Source organism: Stegastes partitus, unplaced genomic scaffold, assembly GCF_000690725.1.
Source record: "Stegastes partitus isolate 25-593 unplaced genomic scaffold, Stegastes_partitus-1.0.2 Scaffold6, whole genome shotgun sequence".
Classification (NCBI taxonomy): domain Eukaryota; kingdom Metazoa; phylum Chordata; class Actinopteri; family Pomacentridae; genus Stegastes; species Stegastes partitus.
The window spans coordinates 2,065,385-2,091,498 of NW_007577737.1; the positions used below are offsets into that span (position 1 = coordinate 2,065,385).

The 26,114-nt window shown below is 45.3% G+C and overlaps 1 protein-coding gene across 5 annotated transcripts in view; it reads right to left on the minus strand.

Annotated features, from left to right (window-relative positions):
- The window catches only part of phf14 (PHD finger protein 14), a 65,793-nt gene that overhangs the window by 36,863 nt on the left and 2,816 nt on the right, over nucleotides 1-26,114 (minus strand). For all 5 annotated transcript variants that reach the window (XM_008281425.1, XM_008281417.1, XM_008281433.1 and 2 more), the window contains exons 2-13: nucleotides 25,352-25,462; nucleotides 24,391-25,121; nucleotides 22,257-22,389; nucleotides 11,995-12,154; nucleotides 11,066-11,177; nucleotides 9,351-9,488; nucleotides 8,342-8,488; nucleotides 7,581-7,851; nucleotides 6,891-6,997; nucleotides 4,144-4,239; nucleotides 669-775; nucleotides 419-550 (exon numbers count right to left, since the gene is read on the minus strand). In XM_008281425.1, coding sequence (XP_008279647.1) covers nucleotides 419-550; nucleotides 669-775; nucleotides 4,144-4,239; nucleotides 6,891-6,997; nucleotides 7,581-7,851; nucleotides 8,342-8,488; nucleotides 9,351-9,488; nucleotides 11,066-11,177; nucleotides 11,995-12,154; nucleotides 22,257-22,389; nucleotides 24,391-25,121; nucleotides 25,352-25,462 — 2,245 coding nt within the window. The remainder of the gene's footprint in view (nucleotides 1-418; nucleotides 551-668; nucleotides 776-4,143; nucleotides 4,240-6,890; nucleotides 6,998-7,580; nucleotides 7,852-8,341; nucleotides 8,489-9,350; nucleotides 9,489-11,065; nucleotides 11,178-11,994; nucleotides 12,155-22,256; nucleotides 22,390-24,390; nucleotides 25,122-25,351; nucleotides 25,463-26,114) is intronic.

The window sequence follows — 26,114 nt, forward strand, 5'->3', positions numbered from 1 at the left end:
TAGTAGTAGTAGTAGCAGCAGTAGTAGTAGTAGTAGTAGTTCTAGTAGTTGTAGTAGTAGTAGTTCCAGTAGTAGTTCTAGTAGTAGTAGTAGTAGTAGTAGTAGTAGTAGTAGTAGTAGTAGTAGTAGTTCCAGTAGTAGTAGTAGTAGTAGTTCCAGTAGTAGTAGTAGTAGTAGTAGTTCCAGTAGTAGTTCTAGTAGTCGTAGTAGTAGTAGTAGTTGTTCTAGCCTCAGCGTGTCTGTTCCTGGTTCTGACTCTGGGCACCAGCAGGAGACCCTCCCTGAGGTTCTCAGAGCCCGACATGGTCCAGATGGCACCAACATGTCAGAGATGGACTTGGTGCTGGACCAGGCCTGACATGTGGATCCTACACTACCAGCCTGTGTTGGACCACCCAAGTGTCTCCATGGTTCTCACCAGTAGCTGTTCTTGGTCTTCTTGGGCATCCGGGTCAGAGGCGGTTCCAGGCAGCCCAGGTGGTAGTAGAGCTTGCATGTGTCACACAGCACCAGCAGATGTTGGTCCTGGTTCTTCTTACAGATGCCACAGCTGTGGAAACACATCAATGAGTGTGAGCCAATTAGGGGTTTATGTCAAGACTTCTTAACTTCTGTCTTTAACCCTTCATTCTCCTGTCTCAGCGTCTCTCCAGACAGTGTGTGCTCACCTGTAGAGGATCGCTGGCAGGCTGGAGGACTTCCCTGGAGTTCCTCCTTCCTTCTTGCTCGGTTTCCTCTCTTTTGGGGCTTTCAGGATCGCTGGAGTGTTTAGTTTCTTTCAAAAGGAAAAAGAAAAGACAAACAGATTTCCACATATTAATATTTACTCTTCCTGAACTGTAACTTATCTTCCAGGTTGCATGGTCCAGGGGCTCCTTAAGCCTTTTCCTTTATAGGAAGCACACCGAGCAGTCCGTGGTAATGAGGACGCTGTTGTGGAAAGAAAAAGTTGATGCTGAACTTTAAATGTCATTTCTCCAGGTGGAGATCTGTGCAAACCAACGTCTGTTCTCTGACATGGCGCTGCCAGTTCAGGACACTGTTTCCATGAAACCTTCAGGTTGTTGCTGGAAGCCTGTGTTGGTGCTGAACCAGCAGTCGGTCACATACATGCCTCACCAGCGTCATGGCAGCTGCTGGTGGTTCCTAGGAGCTCATATCATGTTGTTTTTGTGAAGTCCACTTACCTCCACTGCATAGCTGCACTGATCTGCTGCTCACCATGTTTCTGCTGCATGTTTCCATCTAGAGCTGGTAGTTAGTTTAGTACAAGTCTCTACACTTGAGCAGCTTTTCAGTGGTCAACAAAAGAACAACAAAATAAAACCAAAGAAAGCCCTGACAGCATAAAGATGGCCTTCAGCTTCTCTATCCACCATTACGTCTCCAGCAGACTAAAGCAGGCAGAGTGTGTGGACTGTATGATCACTGTTAGCTGAAGCATCGCTGTAAAAGTTCTCAGGCAGCTGAGAAAAGGTTTGAGGAGAAACCGTTTCGTGTGGCAGGTGAGAAGCAGCAACAGATATGCAGTTTATTCCTTCCTGCATCTCAGGTGCAGCGCTGCCACGCAAGTTAATTAGAAAACTTATCTCACCGGGACCGAGTCTGTCACTAAACAGACAAGGTTTTCCCTGAGGAGGCTCTAATCTGAGCGTGGTTGCTCTGCCTGCAGCGCCAAGGAGCATCCCCACAGGGAGGCCTGATAGATGGGAGGACGGGCGACCAAAGGCCTGCTCAGGCTATCTCCTCCACCTGGACTGCAGTCTGCCAGCATCTGACCACGAGGAAGTGTCTCCACCACTGATATGGAACGGTCTCAACGCTGTTAACACGCTTTATCAGACAGATGAACGGTTTAAAGGTACTGGTGATAAATAGTGGGTTGGAGCAGACGGGCTCTAAGCTGTCTGGCATCGCTCAGACTGGAACAAACCGCTCACTTTCAGTGGTGTAAAATAATGAATATGAAACAATATCAGAAAGTAAGTAATCAACCAGTGGCTCAAAACACAACTTGGAGACAGTCCTGAGCAGACAGCGAGGCTCCTTCATGCTATCTGTAAGACGTGTGCTTCAGCTGTGAGTCCAGCCCACGATGCTGCCTGGTCGGGCCTGAAGCTGCTGCTATCTGAAGCTCTCTGATCAAACACCACATCACGGGAAACAAACATCTCTTCATGGCTTTGTGGGAATATAAACGTGGCTGGTAGCACCAACAGCAGCTCCTCTCATCCAGCTGGAGGTGACTTGGTGACAGCTTCAGTCACTTGAGACTGCTTATAAATGATGATGCATAAAAATGAAACAACACAATGAAACAACACTTTACACACAGATAAAGGTAAGAACAGAGCACCTGCATGAACAGGGAAGACAAGTAGGTGACAAAGGCCCACACAGAGGGCAAAGGGCTGGAGGGGTGTCATTAATGAGACCTGATAGGATGTCTGTGTGCTTGTACCGTATAGTAACGTGATACACTCATAGTCTGGAGATAACAATCAGCAGAACTGAATTATTTTGTTCTGTTTTGTGTGTTCATCATGCTCCATTATCCAGATATACCACCTGTGCAGGCCTCAAACTCCTCTAGCTCTAAACTGCTGAAGATGCTGTGATGCAGGTCCGGTTGGTATTTCTGTTCTGCTGGAACCGGACTGCTCTAGAACACTAGAGCTGGGAGCTGCTGGAGCCTCACAGTGTTTTATAGCAGCTGCTGGAAAATGTCTTGTGAATGTTTTCTTGTGAAGTTGCCAAGAGTGCTAAACTTTGAGGAGCATGGCGAACAAAAGCACTGACTGTGTACTGGAAGAGTGATGGCAGTCCCAGTTGGGGACATCAATAATTTCTGCAAATGCACCAGCAGGATGACAAATAGGAGATGAAAATGTGGCAGATAGATGACACAAAAGCATGCGGTGCTGTGACTGATGTTGCTACTTAAAGCGTGCGTGTTCATAATTAGGTGATTTATGGCGGTCATTGCAGATTCACTGCCAGCCTCTGAGCTGCTGTCCATTCTGCTAGCTCGCCACATCATTTGACCATTTATCTGCACGGCTCATACTCTCAATGACCACACTTAATAAAGTGTCTGATGGATTCAGCTGGTGCTAGACTAAATAGATAAAATCCTAAAGAAGTGACTACACTGTCCTACGTGCTCATTATATTTTTCTTTTTTTTTTTTTTAAACACTCTTATATTAAAGACCAGAATTAGCTGCATTAGCTTTAATCTCAGGTGACTGTGACTGTGACTGATTGTACAGGTGAACATGGAGAGGAGCCGATATCAGAGATAAAGTCACAGGAATTTAGTACTTATTTGTTGTTCATTAGCATAATGTTCAAGTTCACGACCATGCTGAACACTGGAGAGCAACGAGGAGAACCTGGGTAGGAGATCGTTGCTTAAATTCAGAGTTATTATTCCTAACGAGGAGACTGGGAACTGGGTGAGTGCTACAGTGATGTAAACTAAAGCCCAACAGATACACTGATCAGCCAGAATTATGGTCCAGTACTGGCCTGATACAGTAAAATATATTAAAATAATTAACATATACAAAAAACCCAGTATCTGTTTGGCGGTGATGTGGATAGACGTGACCTCAGCCAAAGAAAATATCCTTTTGAATTTACAGGGGAAATGCATTTTGAAATCAAATAAAAATTACACTAAACATTTTTAAGTAAAACGTACTATAAAAGGAACATTTCATAAAACAATTATGGAACGACTGGCTGATTGTTATCTATGGCTGTTTGCTGCACACATCATTATTTCATATGGATCTTTAATGTTAGTCTGTTTTTGTAGATGTCAGTTCACATCCATCCATCTGCCCACCAGCCATACTGGTGGAAGATGGTTGCCATGGGAAACACAAAGCGGGAGGCTGCTTCTACCGACACGGTCAGGTCTGACTTCATGGCAAATGACGGGTCAATCTGGAGTGGGGAATTAAAGGACTTTAAAAGCAGCGGTATTACCTGCTGTTAGCCATGTGGGTCGCTATACAGACAACACTCCATCAGTGCTACGCTAACAAAGGGGATTCTACAAACACTTCAGTTACTGTGTGTGAGGGGAAGGATGGTTGGAGATGAGAGAGGGAGAAGGCATTTGAAGAGGCAGTACCTGGCCCAGGATGCCCCCCAGCAGAGTCCACATGGCCTGGCCTTCGCCTCGCAGCTCTCCATTCACATTCAGCAGCTCCTCCAGGAACTCACAGAGCTGCAGGAGGAGAGAAGAGGAAGCATGAGACATGGACACACACAGGAGTAGCTGGTCTAAACGTTGGAAAGCAAGAGCAGAAAGACAGAAACCTTTCTCATCTTTAACAAAGAGTTGGATGCATGTTTTATTTACCAGTAATGCCAGGTTATGGGAAAGGGCTTGGTGTTTTTCAGATGTACATTATTATAAATGTGAATGTGTTAATGAAGGTTTCAGAACCTGGAAGCTCTGGTTTCACTTTGGGGTTCATTTACATTCACTACAACCACTGACCACTCAGACAGCGATGGAGCTTCACTACAGATCCTTCAGGTCTGGCAGCACTGAAACATCAAGCTCACAATACTTATTTGATAAAAACAGATGCTTTGGGACCTTTTTTTAAACTGCCAGGGGTTCAACAAAGGGAAAAAGGATCAAACTGAGTCTAATGTGCACAGACGTAGCAGAACTTCACTCTGGTGCCTGTCTATTCAGCAGGACTTCATGTGATCTGCAACAGCTGAGTCTCGTGTCATGACTGAACCTGGTCCTGGTCTCTGTATCTGTCAAGGCCGGACCTAATGACAAGTCTCCACCAGCGTTCTCTCCAAGGCTACAGCCACACAAGAGCAACTGAGGCGGCACAATTAGCAACACACACTCCATTAATAACGCTTAACACGCATGGCAGAAGACTGAACGCAACATTAACTCGTGTGACTTTTACTCTGACGTCGGATTTTCCTTCTCATGTTGACAGATGAAGCAGCAGCGTCTTCACATAGAGGAGACAAGAGGAAGGTCCACACAGGAAAACACACAACACAGCACAGGAAGGCCTTTAAAGCACCTGAAGTGTCTGATGCAGAGAAACAGCTGGAAGGTCTGACATGAGAATAATTCACTTCTATAACAACCGGCCAACACAGCAAAGAACACTGATTAACTTATAATACTTAGAAAACATCCACCCATCAGCTCTACACCTTAATGCTCACTATGGGGGGCGGAGTCTATCTCAGCTGACTTAGGTTCACCTGGACAGGTAACCAGTCTATCACAGGGCTACACTTATAAAACATGTAGAACACCATCAAGCACCACTCAAAATGAACACTGAACATGATTTTGTTTTATCTGCAAAATGCATTATTTTGTGAAATGGATTCCTTAATCTGGAATATCCCTACACATACAGTACAAATACTAATGTCCACCCAACAATAATGACCAAACTATGACAGCCAAGCCATGGACTGGTGACCTATCCAGGGTGCGGTATCAGCTAGGACAGGCTCCGGCCACTGACTATGTATAAGGATGGACAAGACCCATACAGTTCTTGAACGGTGGCTCTGAGGCTCAGCGTGTCACTCAGAGTGGCCACGGCTTTACGTTTGCACTCAGTGAGTTCTACAAAAATGGATTCAACCTCCAGAGGTCCTATAAGGCAGGGGCGTCACACTGGTTTTCATCGGGGCCACATCAGCTGTGTGTTTGCCCTCAAAGGACCGGTTGTAATTGTTAGACTGTATAAATGTAACGACTCCTTAACATATTGTTAAATAAATGTCTCTGCATTTAATTATTATTTATGTACAAATACTGTGCATGCATTTACCTAAAAGTGAACTATATGTGGGCACATTGCTGTGTTGTTATAACATTATATTAAATTATGTTAGATTACGTAAATCATATTAATTAGTTTAATCAATTATCAAATTAATGAATCATTAAATAATTGTAATTATTAAATAATCATAAAATTGTTAATAATTATTCATATTAATCATATAATTGATCAGATTAGGAGACACACATCTCTTGCGGGCCACATAAAATGACACAGTGGGCCGGATTTGGCCCCCGGGCCTTGAGTTTGACACGTGTGCTCTAAGGAACCACGTTGGTGCAGCTATATCAGCTTTTACCTGGTTAGCGTGCTGTCATTCGCGCCTTCACAGCTGAGGAACCAATAAACAGAGTGAAATGTCTGTCCGCTGATGGCCTGACCAAGGTAGCATTGTTACTGTGTTAGCATGAGAGCATTAGCATTTCCTCCAATGACTCCACAGCCACTAGCATTGCTATAGTTGGACATACTGGCACTAGAAGGGTGCTGCAATGCCGTCATTAAAAACAACAACATTCACCGTTTCATTAGCATCAGTATTTAGGTAGTAGAAGCTGTTTCCTGTGAATCAATGTGCAACAGTGAAGCATTGTATGAACAAGCACACTTTTATGCTCTCGTAAGCAGCTTTCATGGCGACAACATGAGAAATGAAACTGGTTTTTACAGAGCAGACACACAGAGCAACAGGTGTCGTTACTTCACTCCCAGCCGACAGCAGAGCTGCTGTAGGAGACGTTTTACAGCAACGGAGCAACTTGTCTAAAGGATCCCAGAGTGGCAGCTCAACAGATCCAACAGGTAACGTCCTGAGATGTACGTCAAACAAGTGAAGCAAACTCTTTCACCATTGGAATCCATTCCATCTCTTTACCTAACTCACCAGCGTGTGGTCTGCAGACACAGCATCACACAGGTGGCTGCAGCTCACTACCAGAGATCCTGAGTGACTCGGCTACAACAGGTAACTTGTGTTCCTCAACAACAGCCTGTCCTCAGACACTAGGACCCCACAGGTGGTGCTGCTCACCTTGTTGTACTCCACATGCAGTTTTTCTTGCTCGTTCTCCAGCTTGTCTTTTAGGCTCTTCTGCTCGGAGATGTTGTCCTGGATCTGGATCATTCGCATGTTCCGCTCTGAATGTCAATGGGACAAAAATCAATAGCACAATCACAGCCTATAGGAAGAGCACATGAGAGGGGGTACTGATGGCGATAGCCTCCTGCTGCACGCTAACACACTGAGCTCTCAAGGTTACCTACATTACAGGGTCATGTATTAGGGGGAAAGGCCTTTACACAGCGCTAGCTTCATAACTCCACCACATCATGCTACGGCTATACATTCTGTAGAGACCCGCTGGAAGGGTTTCAGCTGCTTTGACATTACAATTATGATGCCAAACATCTAACAAATAGACATTACTATAAACAGACTGTAATGCTACTGATGCTGTAGTAACGTATCAGTAAATAAGACTGACAGGAGCAGAAGACCACCACAGGAGGTGCATAAACATAGATTTCACAATCACAAAGCTTCCAGAGCCTTTCTATACTATGTCGTCCTGTGGAGGGAAACATTACTTGAGACTGAAGGCCTTTAAACAGCGACTGGCAGCCAGGTGACTACAGACTCTCAGCTGATACCTGATGGTTCCCAGGTTAAGGTTTAACTAGTTGAGCTATGACTCAGCACAAAGCGACCCAGCTTCCTCACCCAGGTAGTAGTTGACAAAGTCCGCTGTGAGCGCGGGCTGCTTGTGCTTCCTGCGCCCATCCATGCTGGCGTTGGCGTCAGACGTGTCCACGGGGAAGATGTCGGTGCTGATGCCCATCAGCTCTGCCTTCCTCATCAGCTTCCTGATGGCTGAAGCACTGGAGGTCAGAGGTCGCGGCAGCTTCTCCCGGGGCACCCACGCTTGGGGCCTGGTGTTCCTTGACAGCTCTGCTTTGGCCCGGTACTGCTGAAGGCGGGTGGTGATCCGGGCCTGCAGGTGGGACACAAACCTCTTCCTGTTAATAAGCTGTCCTTTGTATAGTCTGTTAACAAATCAAACCCCTGGCATGCGTCTACACCAGCCTCCAGGTTCACCTCAGTGTTCTGGACCCCAACCTGTCTGCAGGGATTTGTCCCGTTCAGCCACAGGACAACAGAGAGGTCCAGTGCTGATGCCTGGTGACAGAACCGGGCAAACAGTTTGTGTTCCAGACTAAAATGGGTAAACCACATGTCTATGGAGGAGGCTTTCATACATGGTACTGCTGTGTTGGAAAGGAAAGATGCTAACACAAACTATTGGCACCAAGCTGGAGATACAGGAGAACGTCCTGTCATTCTGTGGGCAGCTGAACAGGTAGTAATACACCTGTTCACCTCATTCATCACTACTGAAGCCAGAGTCTACAGCATCTACAGTCGGGCTACAGCACATGTGCAGACACACCGGCCAGCATGATTCCAGGTTAAACAGATCTCACCTGAGCTTCAGGAGTGAGCTGTTTCTCTCTTTCTTGCAGAGAGACCTTACAGTAGGACTGCAAGGCCAGGTAGTTCTTCCTCTTCCACTTCCTGTCAAAGCGGTCTGCATGCTGTTTGCAGTACGCGAAAAATGGATCAGCGATGTCCTGAGGAGACAAAAACAAGTCTGTTAACAATCCAGAACAACTGAGACGCACAAAGTTAGGAACATGTGCTGAGAGAACCAAGCATTAAGCTGAGACCTCCACCTTCAGACCTTCAGACCTTCAGACACCACAGACTGAGACCTCCACTGTCAGACCTTCAGACACCACAGACTGAGACCTCCACCTTCAGACACCATAGACTGACACTTCCTGGGTTCATTTACAACAAACCTCAGGAATCGATTCCATCAGCGTGTAGGGCAGGACATTCTGTGTCTCTTTTCTACACATTTAACCTTGTACGGCTGAATCATCCCAGTATCACCATGTGATTTCTGTAGCACTGAGCAGCTTCACAGTTTTAAGAGTAAATTCTTGTATATATTTGTCACCTTATTTTTATTTATTTTTTCTATTGTAATTTTACTTTATTTTTTATTTTCCTATTCTATTATTCTCCTATTGCTCATTCCCAGGGTGAATCCAACGGCCAACACCAAGTTCCCTGTGTGTTGTGTACGGCTGGGGCCACTAAAGCTGGTTCTGATTCTGATCCACCTCCAACGTCTAACAGTGCTGAGGAAATTTTCATAACAAGCTAATCAGGCCTTCTTATGGATAAAAACTAAAATATTTTTTCAGAACAGAGTATTATATATATATATAAAACATGTCTGACATGATCTTTAAGGGACTGTTTTGCTCTAAAATCAGGAAGTCCTTCACCTCCTGGTGTGGTCGTTTGCATCTGTGTCATAAAGCCCTGGTCTAGCGTTACTGTGGTTGTCGTGCCAGCTGTTTACATGTCATGTTCAGTAGTAGTATGCTGCTGTGTGCTGGATGTTCAGGCTGCTCCACCGACCTCCTCTGCTGCAGCTTCAGACAGCAGTCCCTCTCTCTGAGCACAGGTGACGTGGAAGTAGGAGCGACACATTCCTGCATCACAGCTGATGCACACGCCGGTCCTGGCAAAGCGGGAATCCTCACAGAAACTGCACTCCTACACAGAACAAGTACAGCACATTTAAAAGGACAAAGTGAACCCTGGTTCCTCCCAGCCCATTAGAACCGGGTTTATTTCCATCGACATATGTCATTTTGTCCTGTGGTGTGTTAACAGTTGACATCTATCTACCTGATAATATGAATGTGATGCATTCTGTCTCATTAGTCATTGACTCAGCACCTTTAGCTCTATCGCAGCATGAAAACATTGCTCCAGAAACCTCTGCCACAACTCAACAGTCTGAAATGGGAGATGTAATGTCGTCAGGAACATAAAAGAGGAGCCCAGATGCTTTCTACTGGAGCTCCTAGAATTACCATGACCTGGATGACTGAGAACCAGAAAACAAACCGCTGAAACGTGTTCTGTGATGTCCCTCGGAGCAGGTTTACTGGGGCAGTGTCAAGCAGCAGGAAGTGTCACAGAGACCACAATAAGGCTCCAGCAGGACTTTAAAACGCTGCTATTCTGCTCTGTCACTGTCAGCTGCTGTCAGTGCTTTCACTGAAACCGACGTCTCACAGCACACACTCCTACCTGACAGGTGCTCCTGTTAGTACCACCTTTAGCTCTTATACTCCTACTGACACACCAGCTGCTGTCAGTGCAGCCAGGTGACAGGTGTGTCAGGTAACTACTCCATTATCCAAACACTAGCAGTATAAGGATGATAAAATGACGCTTAAACTGTTTTCCTGCGTTCCCCTAAACCTGCTAAATACCAGGCAGCTCTGGCCACTTGTTTGTTTGGTACCATTCTGACCAGTTTGCTCATTGTTCACTGCAGTATGAGCTCTGTCCCTCTAACAGGTAGAGAAACCAGACATGTCCTCCAGGTGGTATGATAAAGTTATGATGCCATCCATCAGAAAGTTTATTTATTTATAAAAAATTGTAAATGATGTAATCAATAAGTCCAACATTTTCAAGCTCCGCTATGTGCTACCAGTGCTGGAAATAAATCACAGATCTGGTATTTGTTGTATTTTTATTTCTTTGCTGGGTGTGCCACAGCCTGCTCCTGATGTTTGTCCCCTAACTGTTACTCACAGCATCACTGAAAGCTTTTCAGCTGCAGCAAGGAGCACTAAATGGTAGTTTATTGGTGATTATTTAAAGACAACACGCCTCTAAAACCTTCCAGAGGTCTACCTGGAAATGAAGCTGCTATGGGATTCCAACCTCCCATCCATCTAAAACAAGAGCTTAATTATTTTCAGAACACTGTTATTACCACAAACTTCCCCTGACCTGACCAACCTTTACCTAAAATATTGATTACTTTCATCCCTAAAACACAAACTAACACTGAACCCTCTCAGTGCTTTGTCATGCCCACATGCTTCAGCTTCAGCTACAACTGAGATTTCAAACTGAGCTCCCCACATTTCCTTCAGAAGATGCAGCTTTTTGTCCTGATAGTGAAAAATAACTACCGAAGGGGGATTGGATATAAAACTAATATACGCTTTAAAAAACAGAGAATCTAAACGCTGGCTCCTGCAGGCTGTTACCCCCGGTCGGTACGGACATCCACGCCAGCCAGCATCAGTATGTAAAAGAGAACTTGCCTTGGCCCCGTATTTTGAATAATTCATCTCCGTGAGCGTCACCGGTCGTAGCTTATCGATGTCTCCGAACGCCACTCCAGGAACGTAGAGCGCACACACCACATGCACCCACCTGGAAACATCACAGGAGAAAATACAGCCGGCTGATGAATTAGTGTGGCACAGAGGAACACAACATGCAGCACATCGGTGAGAAAATCTGACCTGAGAAGGATTCAAGATGAAGAGCAGCTTTTAAAGGTGGCATTTAACCCGTATTGATTTGTGCATGCTGATTTCAAGGAACGCTATAAAGCAGATTACAATCTATGGCTCTAGTTTATTTCTGAATTTAGTGTAGAGACTTACTGAGGACAATAAGAAAGTTAATATGATGAAATTGGCTGCAATGAGTTGCTCAGACACTTCAAAAAGAAATGGACTCATAGATTTATGTAGCCCCAGACTCTGGCTACAGTTTGGTGTGACACAATTTCAAATGCGGACTTTAGGGAAGAGAATCCGAAGTCCAATATAAAGATATCCATCTCTAGCAAGCAACCGCTTCACAGTTTAATTTGCTGTGTTTTTCATGCTCTAGTGAAGTAGTAAATTCGGGTGCAGCCTGGCTGAGAAGCACTATCAGCGATAACGTGGCTGAAGTCTCCACGCTTCACATAACACACTCTTTTCTCTCACTACTTTTCTTCCTCTATCTCTTCTCTTCCCTCCATCTCCTCTCTCGTTCCTTCCCCACTTCTCTCTCCTCTTCTTAATCCAACTGCCGTTTCTCCCTAGCAGTGAATATATATGTAGGATTTAGCCTCTGGCAGCGTGCAGCATTTGGACCGGCTCCGGTCATTAGGCGTTATTTGTTTCTGAACACGTTCCAGTGGCTGCCTCTCATAAATGACAACTGACCACCGGGTTAATGTGCGACTGTATCCCACCTCCCGGCGTCTGTCTCTTTGAAGATGCCATCCTGGTTGGGGCACAGCTCGCAGCTGGGAGTCACGCCGTTCTTACAGGCGTCGCAGAACCAAGGCTCGGTCGAGTTCTCTGACGCCGAGCTCATAATTGAGTCGCTCTCGCCGTCCACGCCGTAACAGCCTGGAAACACAGAACAGTTCTGGTGTTGTGACAACATCAATTACAGTGTTCATCAGAGACAACCTCCTCCATCCTGTTGTCCATGTCGCTGCCCTTTATGAAGGCATGGACATCAAAGAGTGTCACTGCTCTCAGAAGCCGGAGGCCCGGTTCACATGTAGGCTAAATAGAGATACCTCAATGGGCCTTTGGTTCACACGTAGACGAAGCCACGAGTCACCGAAAACCATCACATCTGAAAACTGCATCTGTACGTTAGCATGTAGACGGGAGGAGGCGGAGTCTGACGTCACCGTGTGCGACTAAAGCGTCATCAGTATGCGACCATGTTTACAATTTGGCTACTTCCATATATGGACTGACATGTTTACAGTTTCAGATTTTAGATTGAGACTTAGACAGAACTTTATTGATTCCTTCGGTAGGGTACTTCAGGGAAATTGTTGTTCTAGCAGCAGCACAACACAGACAAAGACATTAGCACACATCATTAAGAAAAAAAAAGCAGTAAACAAGGAAACAAAGGAAACAAACTGTTAGATAGGTAGGACAGCAGCATGGTGTAATACTGGTAATAACAATAACAATAATAATAATAATAATAATAGCAGTGTAATAAATAATAATACTGATAATAGTAATATGCTATGTAATATGATAACAATCAGTGTGCATCGGTTTATATATTAAAATATATATATATAAAACATAAATGAAAATGTATATAAATAAATATGTATGTGTATATATATATATTACACAATGTAGCAGCACGGTCCAAAATTAGTAATAATAATGACAATAACTTACTGTACAATTATATAATAGTAAGAAAGAAGGTACTACTACTACTACTAAAAATAGTAATAATAATAACAATGATAATGGAAACGGTGTGGCTACGTCCATATATGGACTGACATGTTTACAGTGTGGTTACGCCCATATATGGACTGACATGTTTACAGTATGGCTACGTCCATATATGGACTGACATGTTTACAGTCGATGTTTTCAGTGTTTCCTTGTTGTGTCTCTGACACCACATGTAGGAGCAGCTCCACTTCTCTCTCCATCCAAAAAAACACCCTCACGCCGTTATCATTGAAGTTTTCATCGTTGTGTTTTTTCCAGGATTCTGATTGGCTAGCATGGCTTTATGCTCCTCGTTGCACTGCCCCCTGTAGGTCTGGCAGCTCATAGCAGCTCTTAACAACGTGTTTCTGCGAGTTTGTGTGAATTAAGGGTTTTTTGAAAACGATCTGGTGAGAACGATGTTATTTATGAAAACAGATCCGTTTTTGTGAATCCCGGCTCCGTGTAGATGTGGCCTCAGTGACGTGCCATACAGAGAGCTGTTAAGCCAAAAACTAATCAAGCATACTCACTGACTGACTGTACTGTGGACAGGCTGAATGTCCAACTGCCGGAGACCTACTGGACGACGCTGAGATGTTATACTTTAAATACTGAGTTAGTGACGACATCATGTGAATAATACAACAACAAACAGGACTAGCCCTTCTGTGATGTATACGAGTTAAGCTGAGAGTCCCGCTAGACACAACTACAGCACAGAGTCTGATTCAGTCGTATCACAGTTTAACCCTTTAAACAACAACACCCACCGGAGGGCTTGTTGTCACCAGATTTACACCGTTTATCAGAGCTGTAAAAACCAAAATAATTGCTTTTCAGCCTTCATGTTTCTCAGCACAAACGTAAAGCCGTTGATGACTCTGCTGCAGCCGACAAAAACCAGGGCTGAACTGCAGACCGTGTTCACGCAGGAAGTAGGAGAAACAGCAGTACAATATCTATAGATGTAGTGATGCCATTGTTTTCCAGCATTGGTACTAACTGTGGGCACTTGGCCTGCAGACATCTGGGAGTTCTCTCTACTTCCAGCCACGGCTGCGTCGTTCACTTAGAGGTGCAGGATTTTATATTGCAGAGAAAAATGAGCCCATATGAAAGAAAAACATGCCCAAAACTGTCTGGCTTTAACAGATTTAGCTGCAGTCACTGCAAAAAACAACAGCAGCTCAAGCTAGCCGGTAATGTTTCTGGTGGTCCCCATGTGATGTTCCCACTGTAGCTCTGCTGTCTAGGAACATCTTCAAGGTAAATGCTAGCTACAGCAGAGCCTGTGGTGTAGCTTCAAAGCTGACAACACAGCCTCCACAACGCCACAAAACCTTCAACATATCATTTGAAACAACTGGTCGTACATTCATAACACGCAGCATTTCAAAGTACAGTGACATAAGGATGATCCAAACTACCAGAACCAGCCCATTACTACCCAGAAATGTACCATAAACTGAGACAAATCTGTGCCCTGAACGAACAGGGGACAAAGAAAGTGAAAAGAGGATCCCAGCGCTCTCTCATCCACAGCTGTCAATCTTCTGGGCACTGCAGCCCCACAAATTGAACATTCGATAAAAAATGTAGCCCCAGAGAAGCAAGAAGAAGCCAAACGAACGCATTTTAATGTTGTCCTCTTAATTTTCTGAGGTTGCCTAAACAATTACTTGGCTGATGTGGTTTCTATGGCAGCTATTACACGAGGCAAACGTGCTCTTCACTACCAATGAGGGCAGCAATCAGTGCTCTGCCTCCGTTGGGGAGATAACACTCCAACTCCTAATTCAGTCAAGCAGCCTTCGGGCTTTTTGAGCAATGGGAAAGACTTACAAATCAAAAGCTCAATGTTCTGCAGGCCTGTCACTGGATGCCACACTGGGGACTCAGCCAGCCCATCAAAAGCAAACAGTGGGGCAGACAGAGTTGTTTATTCAGCTCTACACTTTGTTTGGTGGGTGCATGTCCCTTACAGATTGAGAGACCATTTGCTGTGTGTCCCTGTGAATTACTAATTCTGAGCTTTCCAGAGGCTGTGGGGGCGACATCCTCAGTTTTTACAGGCCTCTGGTTTCTTCTTGAGAACAACACATTGCGGCAATTAAATCACAGCTGGACTCCATCCTGACCTTCAAAATGACAGATGTAGTTAGAATCTAACTACTGCCTATTTCCTCCACAGTATGTGGCAAGGGCAGGAGGCTAACTCCCACTAGCTCCACTCAACATTTACTTTCCTAAAGAAAGGTATTACTGGAATACCTCTGGCAACAGTTGAGCGCTTCATCTTCACTGATTGGGCTCTGAACCGAGGAACTGGGGGTTGTGAACGACCGCCATGCTGATTTAACCGACTTATGGTTGAACCGTGGCACAAATCTTCGGTGTTCCTTTTGAACTGAGATACAAAGCTCAGACCGTAAAGCTACGGGTTGCTGGCTAATATGAGCTAAGCTGACAAAAAGTGATGACTACAGGATAGCTTCATAATCCCTAAAGTAAAGATTATCCTTGTAAGAAATGACGAGCTTGGCAGGAAAAAAAAAAAAAAGGAGAAGATAGAGTTGACTGAACCAACAGAAGTACTTTTAACTGTATTGAGATTGAATGGGGAGAAGACGGTTTGCTCTCAACAAAAGCGAAACAATCTGTATGAATGGATCCAGAAATGAGAAGATGAAATGCATGAAGACACAGACTCAAGGTAAAAGCAGGAGGTTGGGTTTCCAGGAGATGAAAGGGAAACCTGATGAGCACCTTGGACAACACACTGACCCCCTACATATATCACTCTATGTACACTGTATGCATGGTGTAGATCATAGGAGGACGTTATGAACTAATGAGTGGAGATACAGAGTGAACGATGATGCTTCAACACAGTCCTCAGAAACTCGCTCAACGGTTTAATGAGGATGCAAAATCATGGCTTACATGCTGCGACCTTTACAGTCTAAGCCAGCTGGACACCAAAAGGAGTTCCTGGAGTGATGTGGTACACGCCATTCTCCACTATCATCATCACAGAAACAACTAATCAATACATTAACCTTGTAAATCCACCGGATACGAGAACATTTACTGAATATCTGAGTTAAATCCATAGTTTAAAAATGGAAGGAAGGATTGTGCCAGAAAGCCTGTGGGAGACCTCGTAGGTCAACCAGAAGAAGGTTCTTTGGTCTGAAGCGACCACAGAAGCCCACCATCCTCACCGTGAAGCACGGCGGTGGCAGCATCATGATGTTTCTTGGCAGCAGGCTCTGGAAGGCTTGCAAAGCTGAAGGGTGAAATGAGTGCAGCAGAACGTAGGTAGATCCTGGAAGACCAGCCGATGCAGTCTGCAAGGAAACTGCAACTTAGGAAAAGATTTGTTCTGCAGCACAAGGTGAACGTCCTGGAGCGGCCTCAGTCCACCTGAGAATTAGTTTCTGGACTTGACAATGGCAGCTCTTCTACAAGCGCTGTGCAGCCTGACCGAGCTGGAGCAGTTTTGCAAATTGCAAGGCTGACTTGAGACGTAATCATACCAACGGTGCATCTACTAAATACTGACTTGAAGAGAGTCCATACTTAAGCAATCCCTTATCAGTGTCCGAGCTCAACAAGGACCCTATTAAAACCATTGGGTTTATTATTATACTTCTCCGCAAAAAGGAAACGCAAATTTTAGGGCCTAAATATGCACAAAAACTCATCAAATTGGCACACACTTCAGGACTGGTGAAAAATTTGATATTTTAAAGGAATTGGGGCTGTCAGTGGCAAAATGGCTCCACAGCGCCCCCTTTCAACAGACTACTGTCAGGACTACGTTTGACCTAGACCTACTCAATTTGGTAGACATATGCAGCAGGTTGAGATGCACCAAAAAGTCGACCAGCACAAAGCACTAAAACAGCCCCCTACAAAATTTCAACAGAGTCCCGTCAGAATGCCGTTTGACCTGGAGCTACGACATTTGGGACGCATGTGTGGCAGTTTGGGATGCACAAGAAAGTCAACAAGCACTTTTCCGTAAACTCAACAGCAAGTCTGCCATTTTGAGAAAACGGCGAGCATGCCAGGCCATTTTTCATTTCATGAAGAATCTCTTACACAAGGAATTAACCCATATGTACAGAGTATTATATTGTATGTTATTTAGAGTGGCACTTATGAAGTGTCCCTAGATGAAGACAGGAGTCCCAACTTACCACAAGACTTACCACAGCACAGAGTGACCTGCTGCTGAAAATAGCTCCCAACAAATGTACACATGTGACATTTCCTACTGTCTGAGTGACACTGCTGAAACTCCAGTGGCCTGCTGTAGGAGACGACTTAAAATATGAAGCTATGTATTAGGCAGTTGTTCTGGAGAGGTTTAGGGCTGAGGTCTGACTGTTACACACAGATGAGGAAACACCTGTTGGGCTTTGCCTCTTCATAGGATCGCAGCAAAGGATGACAATAAATTTAAACTAAAGAAATACGAGGACATGATCATATTTACAGTAAATCTGAGAACGAGAGCTTCATGGTGATGTATTCACTCTGCAGCTTTTCTTTATTATGTGTTATTGATGAAAGAGACATCTGTATGCAGACCACTGAACTAATAAACCCAGCACAGCTTAACACATAAATGTGTGACAAAAGGGCTCTTCTTTGGTATTTACTGTCAAAGGCAAATGAAAGCAAAGGCAGAACTTGTGCGGAGGTAATAATATCTGCCTTTATGGCTGACTAGAGTCCGATCATCAAAAGGCAGGCCGGTGCGTTCGGGACTCCCTGTGAGGATGCTGGCTGTGTGAAGCTCTGCTTATTCCAGCTTTTGATCTCTCACCCAGGTCTTGTTCAGCCACCTTTTATGTCGGCCTCTCTTCAGACTGAGAGGGAGTGACGGGGTCCAGACACAAGAACAAAAAGAAGTGCTGGAGTTGAGCAGCAAGACTGACCTGAATGGGTTGAGCTCATCTCTCATCTCTGACTTCAAGTTCCTCCTGGTTTCACCTTGTCTTAAGCTCAAACACGGCAGCTTGTGATCAGGACAAACAAAGCTGTCCTGATCAAGCACTGTGCCTCCAAAGTGCTTGATTTGTCTGGCCAGAAGTCCAAATATATTTGTTGACATCAGTTAGACAGGGTGTAGTTAATAAAGTGTCACTATTACTATATCGACCAATAGGAAGAAACTATACTGTGCTAATAAATGTAGCTGTACTAACACCCATACATATGACCGTGTAGGTCTGGAGTTAGCAGGGGGTTTCTCTCCCAGATGAACTTTTCCAGTGTTGTCTAGGAGCTTCGTTAGGCCGTATTACTTGTTTAAAGGGTCATAAAACTATAAACCAGGTGGTGTTGACTTTACACTCAAATGTGTTGCATTTTTTCACAGAGAGAACTCTCTTCTGGATGTGGAAGGTGAAGATGCACCATGGCCATGTCTGGTGGTAAGACACGACGTCCACATAAGGTTCTGGTTAATATCTAAAGGACCAATAGCAGAACTGGTAACGTCAAAGCCTACTGATTCTTCGCTATTTAAAAACTCCAAAACTAATTACTTCCCAGTTTACAAAGAGAATTTGATTTAATTGTAATAAATAAATAAATAAATAAAATAAAAAATGCTCCACCCCATATCAGCCTGCGTACTCTTTATTTCTGTCAGCCCAAGCACTTTCCTCATTCCTCATCATTATACGGACTCAACTGCATGCTAAAAAAATAGAAATAAAAACTATTTCAGATAAACCATGGCACCATCAATAATTGTGCTTACAGCAGGAAAGAGCATATTTCCAGTGCCAAGTTTCAGGTCAAACCAGCCTGCCTCAGCATAAAGTTCTTCATAATCAAACAGGCAGATCTCCAGTGGGCCCGACCCGAGCTCGGCTCAGCTCAGCTCCTGTCCTTTTTGTTTTCCTGCACTCTCCCGTCTTTTTCCTGTTGTCCCCATACATGTGTAAAGCAGGTTCACATAGCCGGACATCCCTGGTATGACCATAAACAGGAGCCTCCTAGGCGTACTACCTGCTCCTCCTAACAGGTTCTTAGTCTCTACTGAATGACGGTGGCCATCTATTCCTGCATGTTCAGATGACCACCATCATGTTAACTCATTTCAACTAAAACGTGTGCACATTGTTTCCAGATCTAACCACTACCCAGTAACAAGTCTAAACTCAGGACAAACACAAGCATCCAAGAATGAATCCTCTAATCCCAGGATGTGTAAGTCTCAAGGAAGATCATAAACCCTGACAAAAAGTAGTTGAGCTATTGAATTAAGACTGCAGCGATATAACAGATCTGCCCATTTTAAGCACAAGTACATAGGAGCACCATACTTACTGCTTGAATCAAGTTCAACATTTTACTGGCCCAGTAAAAAGGGACCCCACCGCCATCCTTGGAGAGGAGATAAGAACTGGCCGCGAGTGCTGCCATCGCCTCCTCTCTCTGAAGCCTCCACTGCAAACCACTTTGTCTCCCTTCTGTGTCTCCTCTCTGAGATTAAACGTGTCTCAGAGGAAGAAAATATCAACCAGTGAAACGAACAAGATAAATTTAAGACCTGCTCCTAATATCTTGTGTCCCCCTATGGAGAGCTGTTGATTAGGACTGTTCTCATCCTGTGTGTGTGTGTGTGTGTGTGTGTGTGTGTGTGTGCGTGTGTGTGTGTCATAAAGGAGTGACTGCATTAGATAATCTGACAACACCTGCTTTTACCTCCAAGGTGCTGCTTCAAGGCCAACACCTGATACAGCTCCACAGCCAATCACAGCGACGGGCACTGTGATTGGCTGTGGGATGCTGTCCGTATTTTATATGATTACAGACACATAAGGTAGCTGATTATATAACCTGCTGAAGGTTCGGTAACATTTTACTGCTTTGTCATGTGTCAGTAAGATAAAATCCAGCTGTTTACCCTGGGTTCTATGGGCCACTGTGTAAAGACTCCCTGCTAACAGGAAGTCACCTGAGGAAGAACCAGGCTCGGTGTCAGCAACTGTCTGACTCGACCAGTTGGGGAAAAGAGAGAAGACGAGGAGGAGACAAAGAGTGAAGAGAGATCCACCAGGAACAGATGACTAGATCGTATTTGAGTACCCGTACGTTGGCTATTACAGTAACCTTAATAATAAAGACAAAATTAAATATTACAGACGGTGTAAGTTTTAAAATATAATACTACTCCGTAACACCTGGTGGGGAGGATGTCCTCTCCCAGAGGTCTGGCAGCTTGAGGGCTCTGCGCTGTATCTCTGCTGTTCCTTGGACTACCCTGTTCTGGACAGAGACCTCCCATGTTGGACCTGTAATGTGCTGGGCCCACTCTCTCCTAGCTCTGGGACCACAGCCCCTAATGCACCACATATTTTGTAGGGGCAGCTGAATATGTATTAAAAAGAAGTATGTGATTTGTGTTTCTTTTTTTTTATTCATCTACTTGTGAGCAGTCTTGGTGATTCCTCCCTTTGTTTCCTGTGTCAGTGCGTTACCACCACACTGTGATCAGACAGCACTGGTACAGCTGTGGATCATCTGACAAACATCATACAAAAGCTGCTCTGTAGCACTATTAGAGGTTAAAAACTCCCCGGGGTGCCGCTAAAAGCCTCTGCAGACTGCTCTGTTTGCTCCCTTTAAATTAGTCCAACGAGAGGGCAAATAGCTGAATAAATAAAGAGAGTGAAAGTTAGTAGTGTCAGATTGATCAAGCCTGCATGGTCAGCCTTAACTATGGATTTCTGGGGAAGCCCACTCCAAAAGACATGACTTACAGAGCCATCGATTTTGCTTCCAAGCAGTCAGGTTCGCTCAGCTGATGAAGCTGAAACAGGAAGTTAAGTCCCGCCTTAGCCTCTGCTACACAGCTCCAACAACACAAGAGACGCCTGGAAATGAATCCACTGAATACTTTACTGTGATCAGATAATATTTACATTAATAAATACATTTGCTCCCTGCTGGTAGTCAAACAGTGATTATACAGCATGCGGCTGCATCAGAAGCCTGTAGGGCATCATGGGAACCACACCAGACGCCTCACTCAACATTTACCAGAGAACTCAGCTTCTACAGGACCTTAAACACCACTTCTGGTCAACAAACCACTGTCACAGGTTTGGATAGTGTTCTAGTTTGTTCTGGAGGACTGATGCTTTCTGACGTCAGTCCACCATAACATGTTGTAGGATAAGTCTGCACCACGACATGTAATTAAAGACAGAGTTTGTTCTGAAACTGTTCTCAGCTCTGGAAGAATCCTTTGCTTTGCGATCAAGAGAAGGAGAACGTCTGATTCTGTCGCCTGGGTCCAGTTTGGGTTAACATGAAGGCGTCCTGTGGAGTTTCTCCAACACTTTTTCCTTCATCATAGAGAAGTTCTCTGTTTTCTGGTCTGTACTGACCTCACCTGTACTGGGTGTCCATGGTGCATTGCTGCTTGTCTGTATGTGCTACTGTCACCAACAGCTCAACTGTGAACATAGAGCTCAGTTAAAAAGTGAGCCATGGCAGCTGCAGGGCCAGAAACGGACACGTGGCTGAACAACGGTCCTGTGTAGATAATGAATGAGGTAAGGCAGGTGTCTGGGATGGCTGGGCTACCATGGGACAGTCAAAGCAGACATGTTGACTTGTCATGAGCTGTTACTGAAAACATGAAGAAACGATGTGTTCAGGTTGGTGTCCCAGTAGGACGTCCACTCAGACGGCACACCTTGCCCACCCTCAGCAGAACAAACCATTGGCCTAACCAGTCATCTCATCCGATAGCTGGTCTTTCTCTGACTACCAGGTGTCATGTTTACAGAAATGAATTTAGAAATGTGCTGCTTTGGCCCAGATGCAGCTGCCTGCCTTTATCTGTAGCCACCACTCTGTGGTCTCAGGCAGCGTCCCACCCACGGCATTATCTGATTGGTCACACATCACAGCCAACAGCGTACCAGCACTGAAGGAGGAACGGAGCTCCAGACTGAGCTCAGCACTGGCTAGCACTGGTGCTACCAACGTTCTCTGTTGGTCACATAATGTGGTCATAAACTAGGTAAATGTTTCCTGACACTCTGACTTCAGGAGTTTCTTGGACCTGGCTTCCTAACAGTGAGTCTGAAGAGCACCATGTCATGAAGTTCCCTTGGACCGGACTGCTGGCTGACTGATCCAGGCCTGAGTCCATCACAGCTCCATGAATACTGACACACTGCTTTCCTGGACCAACTCTGCAGCTTACCTTCGTGCACGGTCACCCCGCAGTTGTCACACTGGATGATCTCATCGGCGTCCTCGCTGTTGTCTCCCAGACAAACGCAGCAGATGAGGATGTGCTGAGTGCTCCAGGTCTGGGACCGGTCCAGCAGAGCGTCCTAAGGATCAGGAGCAGAGCCACTGTAAAGCCACTTATCAACGCCCATCCCTCTGTTCTGACCACAGATCCAGTGACTGGCACTTAGTAAATCCCAAACACGACGCTCATGGACGCCGTGCTAAGTCGATTACAACAAAGCATTCTCCTGGAATCATCTGATAACATCTGGACCTCTCCCTGGATTATGGTGTGACTCTGTGACTCATATTGTGCTGTGGTATTATGAAGCTCCACACAAAGCTGCCAATGTGGAGCTCATCTGCCTCATTTATCTGCACTGGTGCAGAAACCAGGACAAGGTGGAAGAATGCATTTGCTGTGGTGTTTGAAGTGGAAGTCTCGGGGTTGGTGCTTCCCACTGGGCCAACTGGCTGCTCAAGGGGATCCAAGGGGCCTCTGGATGGTCGAGTCTCTGTTCTAGGCCTTCACTTCACTGTTTTAAGTGCTATGAGAGAACATATGTGGTGAATTGGCACCGTACAAATAAAACTGATCTGAATTGAAGTGGAAGTGATGTGAGGAAGACTTTCTAAACTCTTCACCACCAACATCCAGTCACAGCATCACAGAGAGCACAAAACAAACACTGTGGATGCCGTCTTCATTCACTCTGCTCTGCAGCTTCACGTCTATTACAAACAGAAATGTCCATGAAAACCTAACGATACTGTAATAAACAGAGTCTGTAACCAGTCAGATTAATAAGAATTACCAACAACAAACACAAGCCCGGTTCTTAGCCTGGTTCTTAGCCCGGTTCTTCCAGCTGTTTGTAGGAGTCTTTCCTCTGAGTTTACTGAATACCTGCTTTAACAGGCTGATGAAGCAGCAACAGTACACAGAGTACTGCACTTAATTGTCTTGTTTCAAGCTAAACCTTTCTTGAACGAGGTGCTCTGAACAACACTAAGTTGACCAAACCCACTGATCCTGCTGCTCAGAGTTCTGTTTCTGCTGCGGCCGTGCTACATGACCCGTGTTCCTCCAGCTGATCAGCTGAACAGGCTGGATGGGCCACAGCGGCTCCTTCATGTTTAAGGTTCAACAACTCAGATTTAATGAGCCCAACAAAGTGAAAAAAGAGCTGAGCTGTTCCATAACGCCAGCTCAGAGCTACTGGTGAGCATCCAAAGCCTTAGTGTAGGACATATTGAACATAATCTAGAAAATAAAACATCCAGCAAAACCTAACAAAACCACTGCTACAAACAAAGCACAAGAAACCCACTGGGGACAGGCTGCAGATCACAGATGAAGTGACGCTGGTGGTGGTGATCGTGGGTTTGAGCCAGTGTGAGTAGTGATGAATGAGTATATGTTCATGTACAGCTTCAGATTAAACTCCACAATAAGTCCAGTAGCACTGATGTGTTTTCTATTTTCGATTTTATGTGTGTGTGGGACACCGGATGGAAATCAGCCTAGTGCTAAATCCAGCGTATTTACTACAACCTGAGATTGTATGTACATTAATACGCACTCTCCCATCTAGATAAACAAATAAAAAAAAATATTAACGAAAATGAGCAGATAAACGAGTTGATTTTCTTGGAGGTAAAGTCCTGAAGTGTTGAGTTCTCCATAAGCAAACAGAACTTCAGCCTCCATATAGTGGATATGCTGGTATGTGTGCCCTCATATTTAATGTCTAACAATCTCACATTCACACTGTTCTTAGATGTTTGTTTAATTTCTTCAGTGAAGCTTGAACATTGCTTCATTATGCTGACCAGATGGTTGCACACTGTTTGTCTGATGCTTCCTGCCTGGAGGTGATCAGATCTGAGTTATCTCCATGGGTCAAAGAACCAAAAGCATTGAGCTTCATTTGGACATGAGGGGACGTGGAGAGTTGGTTTTCATTTCCATCATATTAAACATTTGACCCAACACTCATATGTTCTAGAAGTAAATCCAGACTACCAGCTTAACGAGGACCCTGCTGTTGAAGCCTGTCTCAGGCCATGAGTCTGACCCTTTAGACAACGCTGACTCTCACCTCGTTGCCCTTTCCCTGGGACATGCTGTCATTGGTCAGCTCGTCATCAAAGGTCGTGCTGCTCTTGGTCTTCTTCTTGGGCTTCTTCACCTCCTTGTCACTGTCACTGCTGCTGTTGTTGTTGTCTTCGCCGTCTTCCTTTTCATCTTCGTCATCATCGTCGTCCTCGTCCTCGTCGTTGTCGTCGTCGTCGTCGTCACTGGCGCTGGCACCTTCTTCTTCCTCCGTGCCTCCTTTCTGGGCAGCTGCTTTGCCTTTCTTCTTCCCTGCCGTCGGCCTCCAGTCGTTGTCGTCCTCGCTGTCATAGTCGTCCATCTCGTTCAGCTCCTCCATCGTGGTGAAGTCCAGCAGGGGCCGGTTTCTGCGGAAGTTCCATTTCTTGGGCTCAGCCTGAGACTCTTCAGCGTTGGTGGTGCCAGACGCAGATGTTGGTGTGGACTCGGTTCCTGCAGCTCCAGCGGGCTCCGGCTCCGGCGCCGGCGCCTTCTTGCTCTTGCGCCTGCCTTTGGGCGGGGTGACGGCGGGGGTGTCTTTGGTGGAGCTGTCTGATGACGGCTGCTGCTTGCTCTTCTCTTCGTCCTCAGTCAGGTTGTCCTCAGCAGCCAGGTCTTTGGCTTCCTCCTCGTCGATACCATCGTCTGCTGAAGGAGCGTTGTCCGAGTCGCTCTCTGAACCCGCGGCGCTCGCTTTGGACCCCTCCTCGTCACTGCCGTTGCCTGTGCCGTCCGACCCTATCCCAACACAGAACAGTGACAAGAACATAGTCACATCCATCCATCCATCATCTCTACACCTTGATCAGACTAATCCCAGGCCAGCTGGATGCTGCCTGTCACTGCCCTGCTCTCTTCTCTACTTCCTGTCTTATCTAATAAAGGTAATTTAAAACAAACCTTTTTATTCATGGGGGTTAGACACAGTGGATGCTGCTTCAGCTACAGATTGTAAAGAGCATCCATACCTGAGGCATCTCCGACTTCAAAGTCACTGTCGTCCGAGCTGTCGTAGTCCAAGGCATCCAGGAGAGAGGCAGCCAGGGGCTTCACCTGCCGTCGCTTCAAACTGCGGTCCACTAACGAATAAAACAAAACACAGATATGAAAAGCCTGAGTGGACCATGAGCAGCAAGATGGCATATTTGGATTCTGTAGTTCTGTAAAACTAGCAGCACAGAATAATAAAAAACCATCAATACAAAGCAGGTTAGGGTTAGGGGTTAGGGGTTAGGGTTAGGGTTAGGGTTTGGGGTAGGCATGGTATAAACCGTGTTAGTGTGGGACAGGTACAACCTCTAATTAAGATCCAGACTCTGTCTCATTCATACCATCAGCAGATGTGACCCGAAACATCAGAATGATGGTTACATTACTGTCATAAGGAGATCAAAGAAACTCAGATCTAGCTTCCCCCTATACTTATATGTGGACGGGTCCTCGCCGTATGATTGGCGGGCTTCGTGCACGTCAGGTTTTGGCAGAAACGCGCTCCAGCGATGTGTGAATCGGTATCAGAATAAGATTTTAAATAAGATTCTTCTTCACCTTAATTCAGATCCTTCATGCAAAATACAGACAAAATGGTATTTAAAGCCCTCACATGCTGAACGAGTGGATAATCGATCAGCTGATGCTCCTGAAGCACTTCACATGCTGGCCACAGTAGATACCAGTCAGACACCAGTCAGACACCAGGTAGACACCAGGTAGACACCAGGTAGACACCAG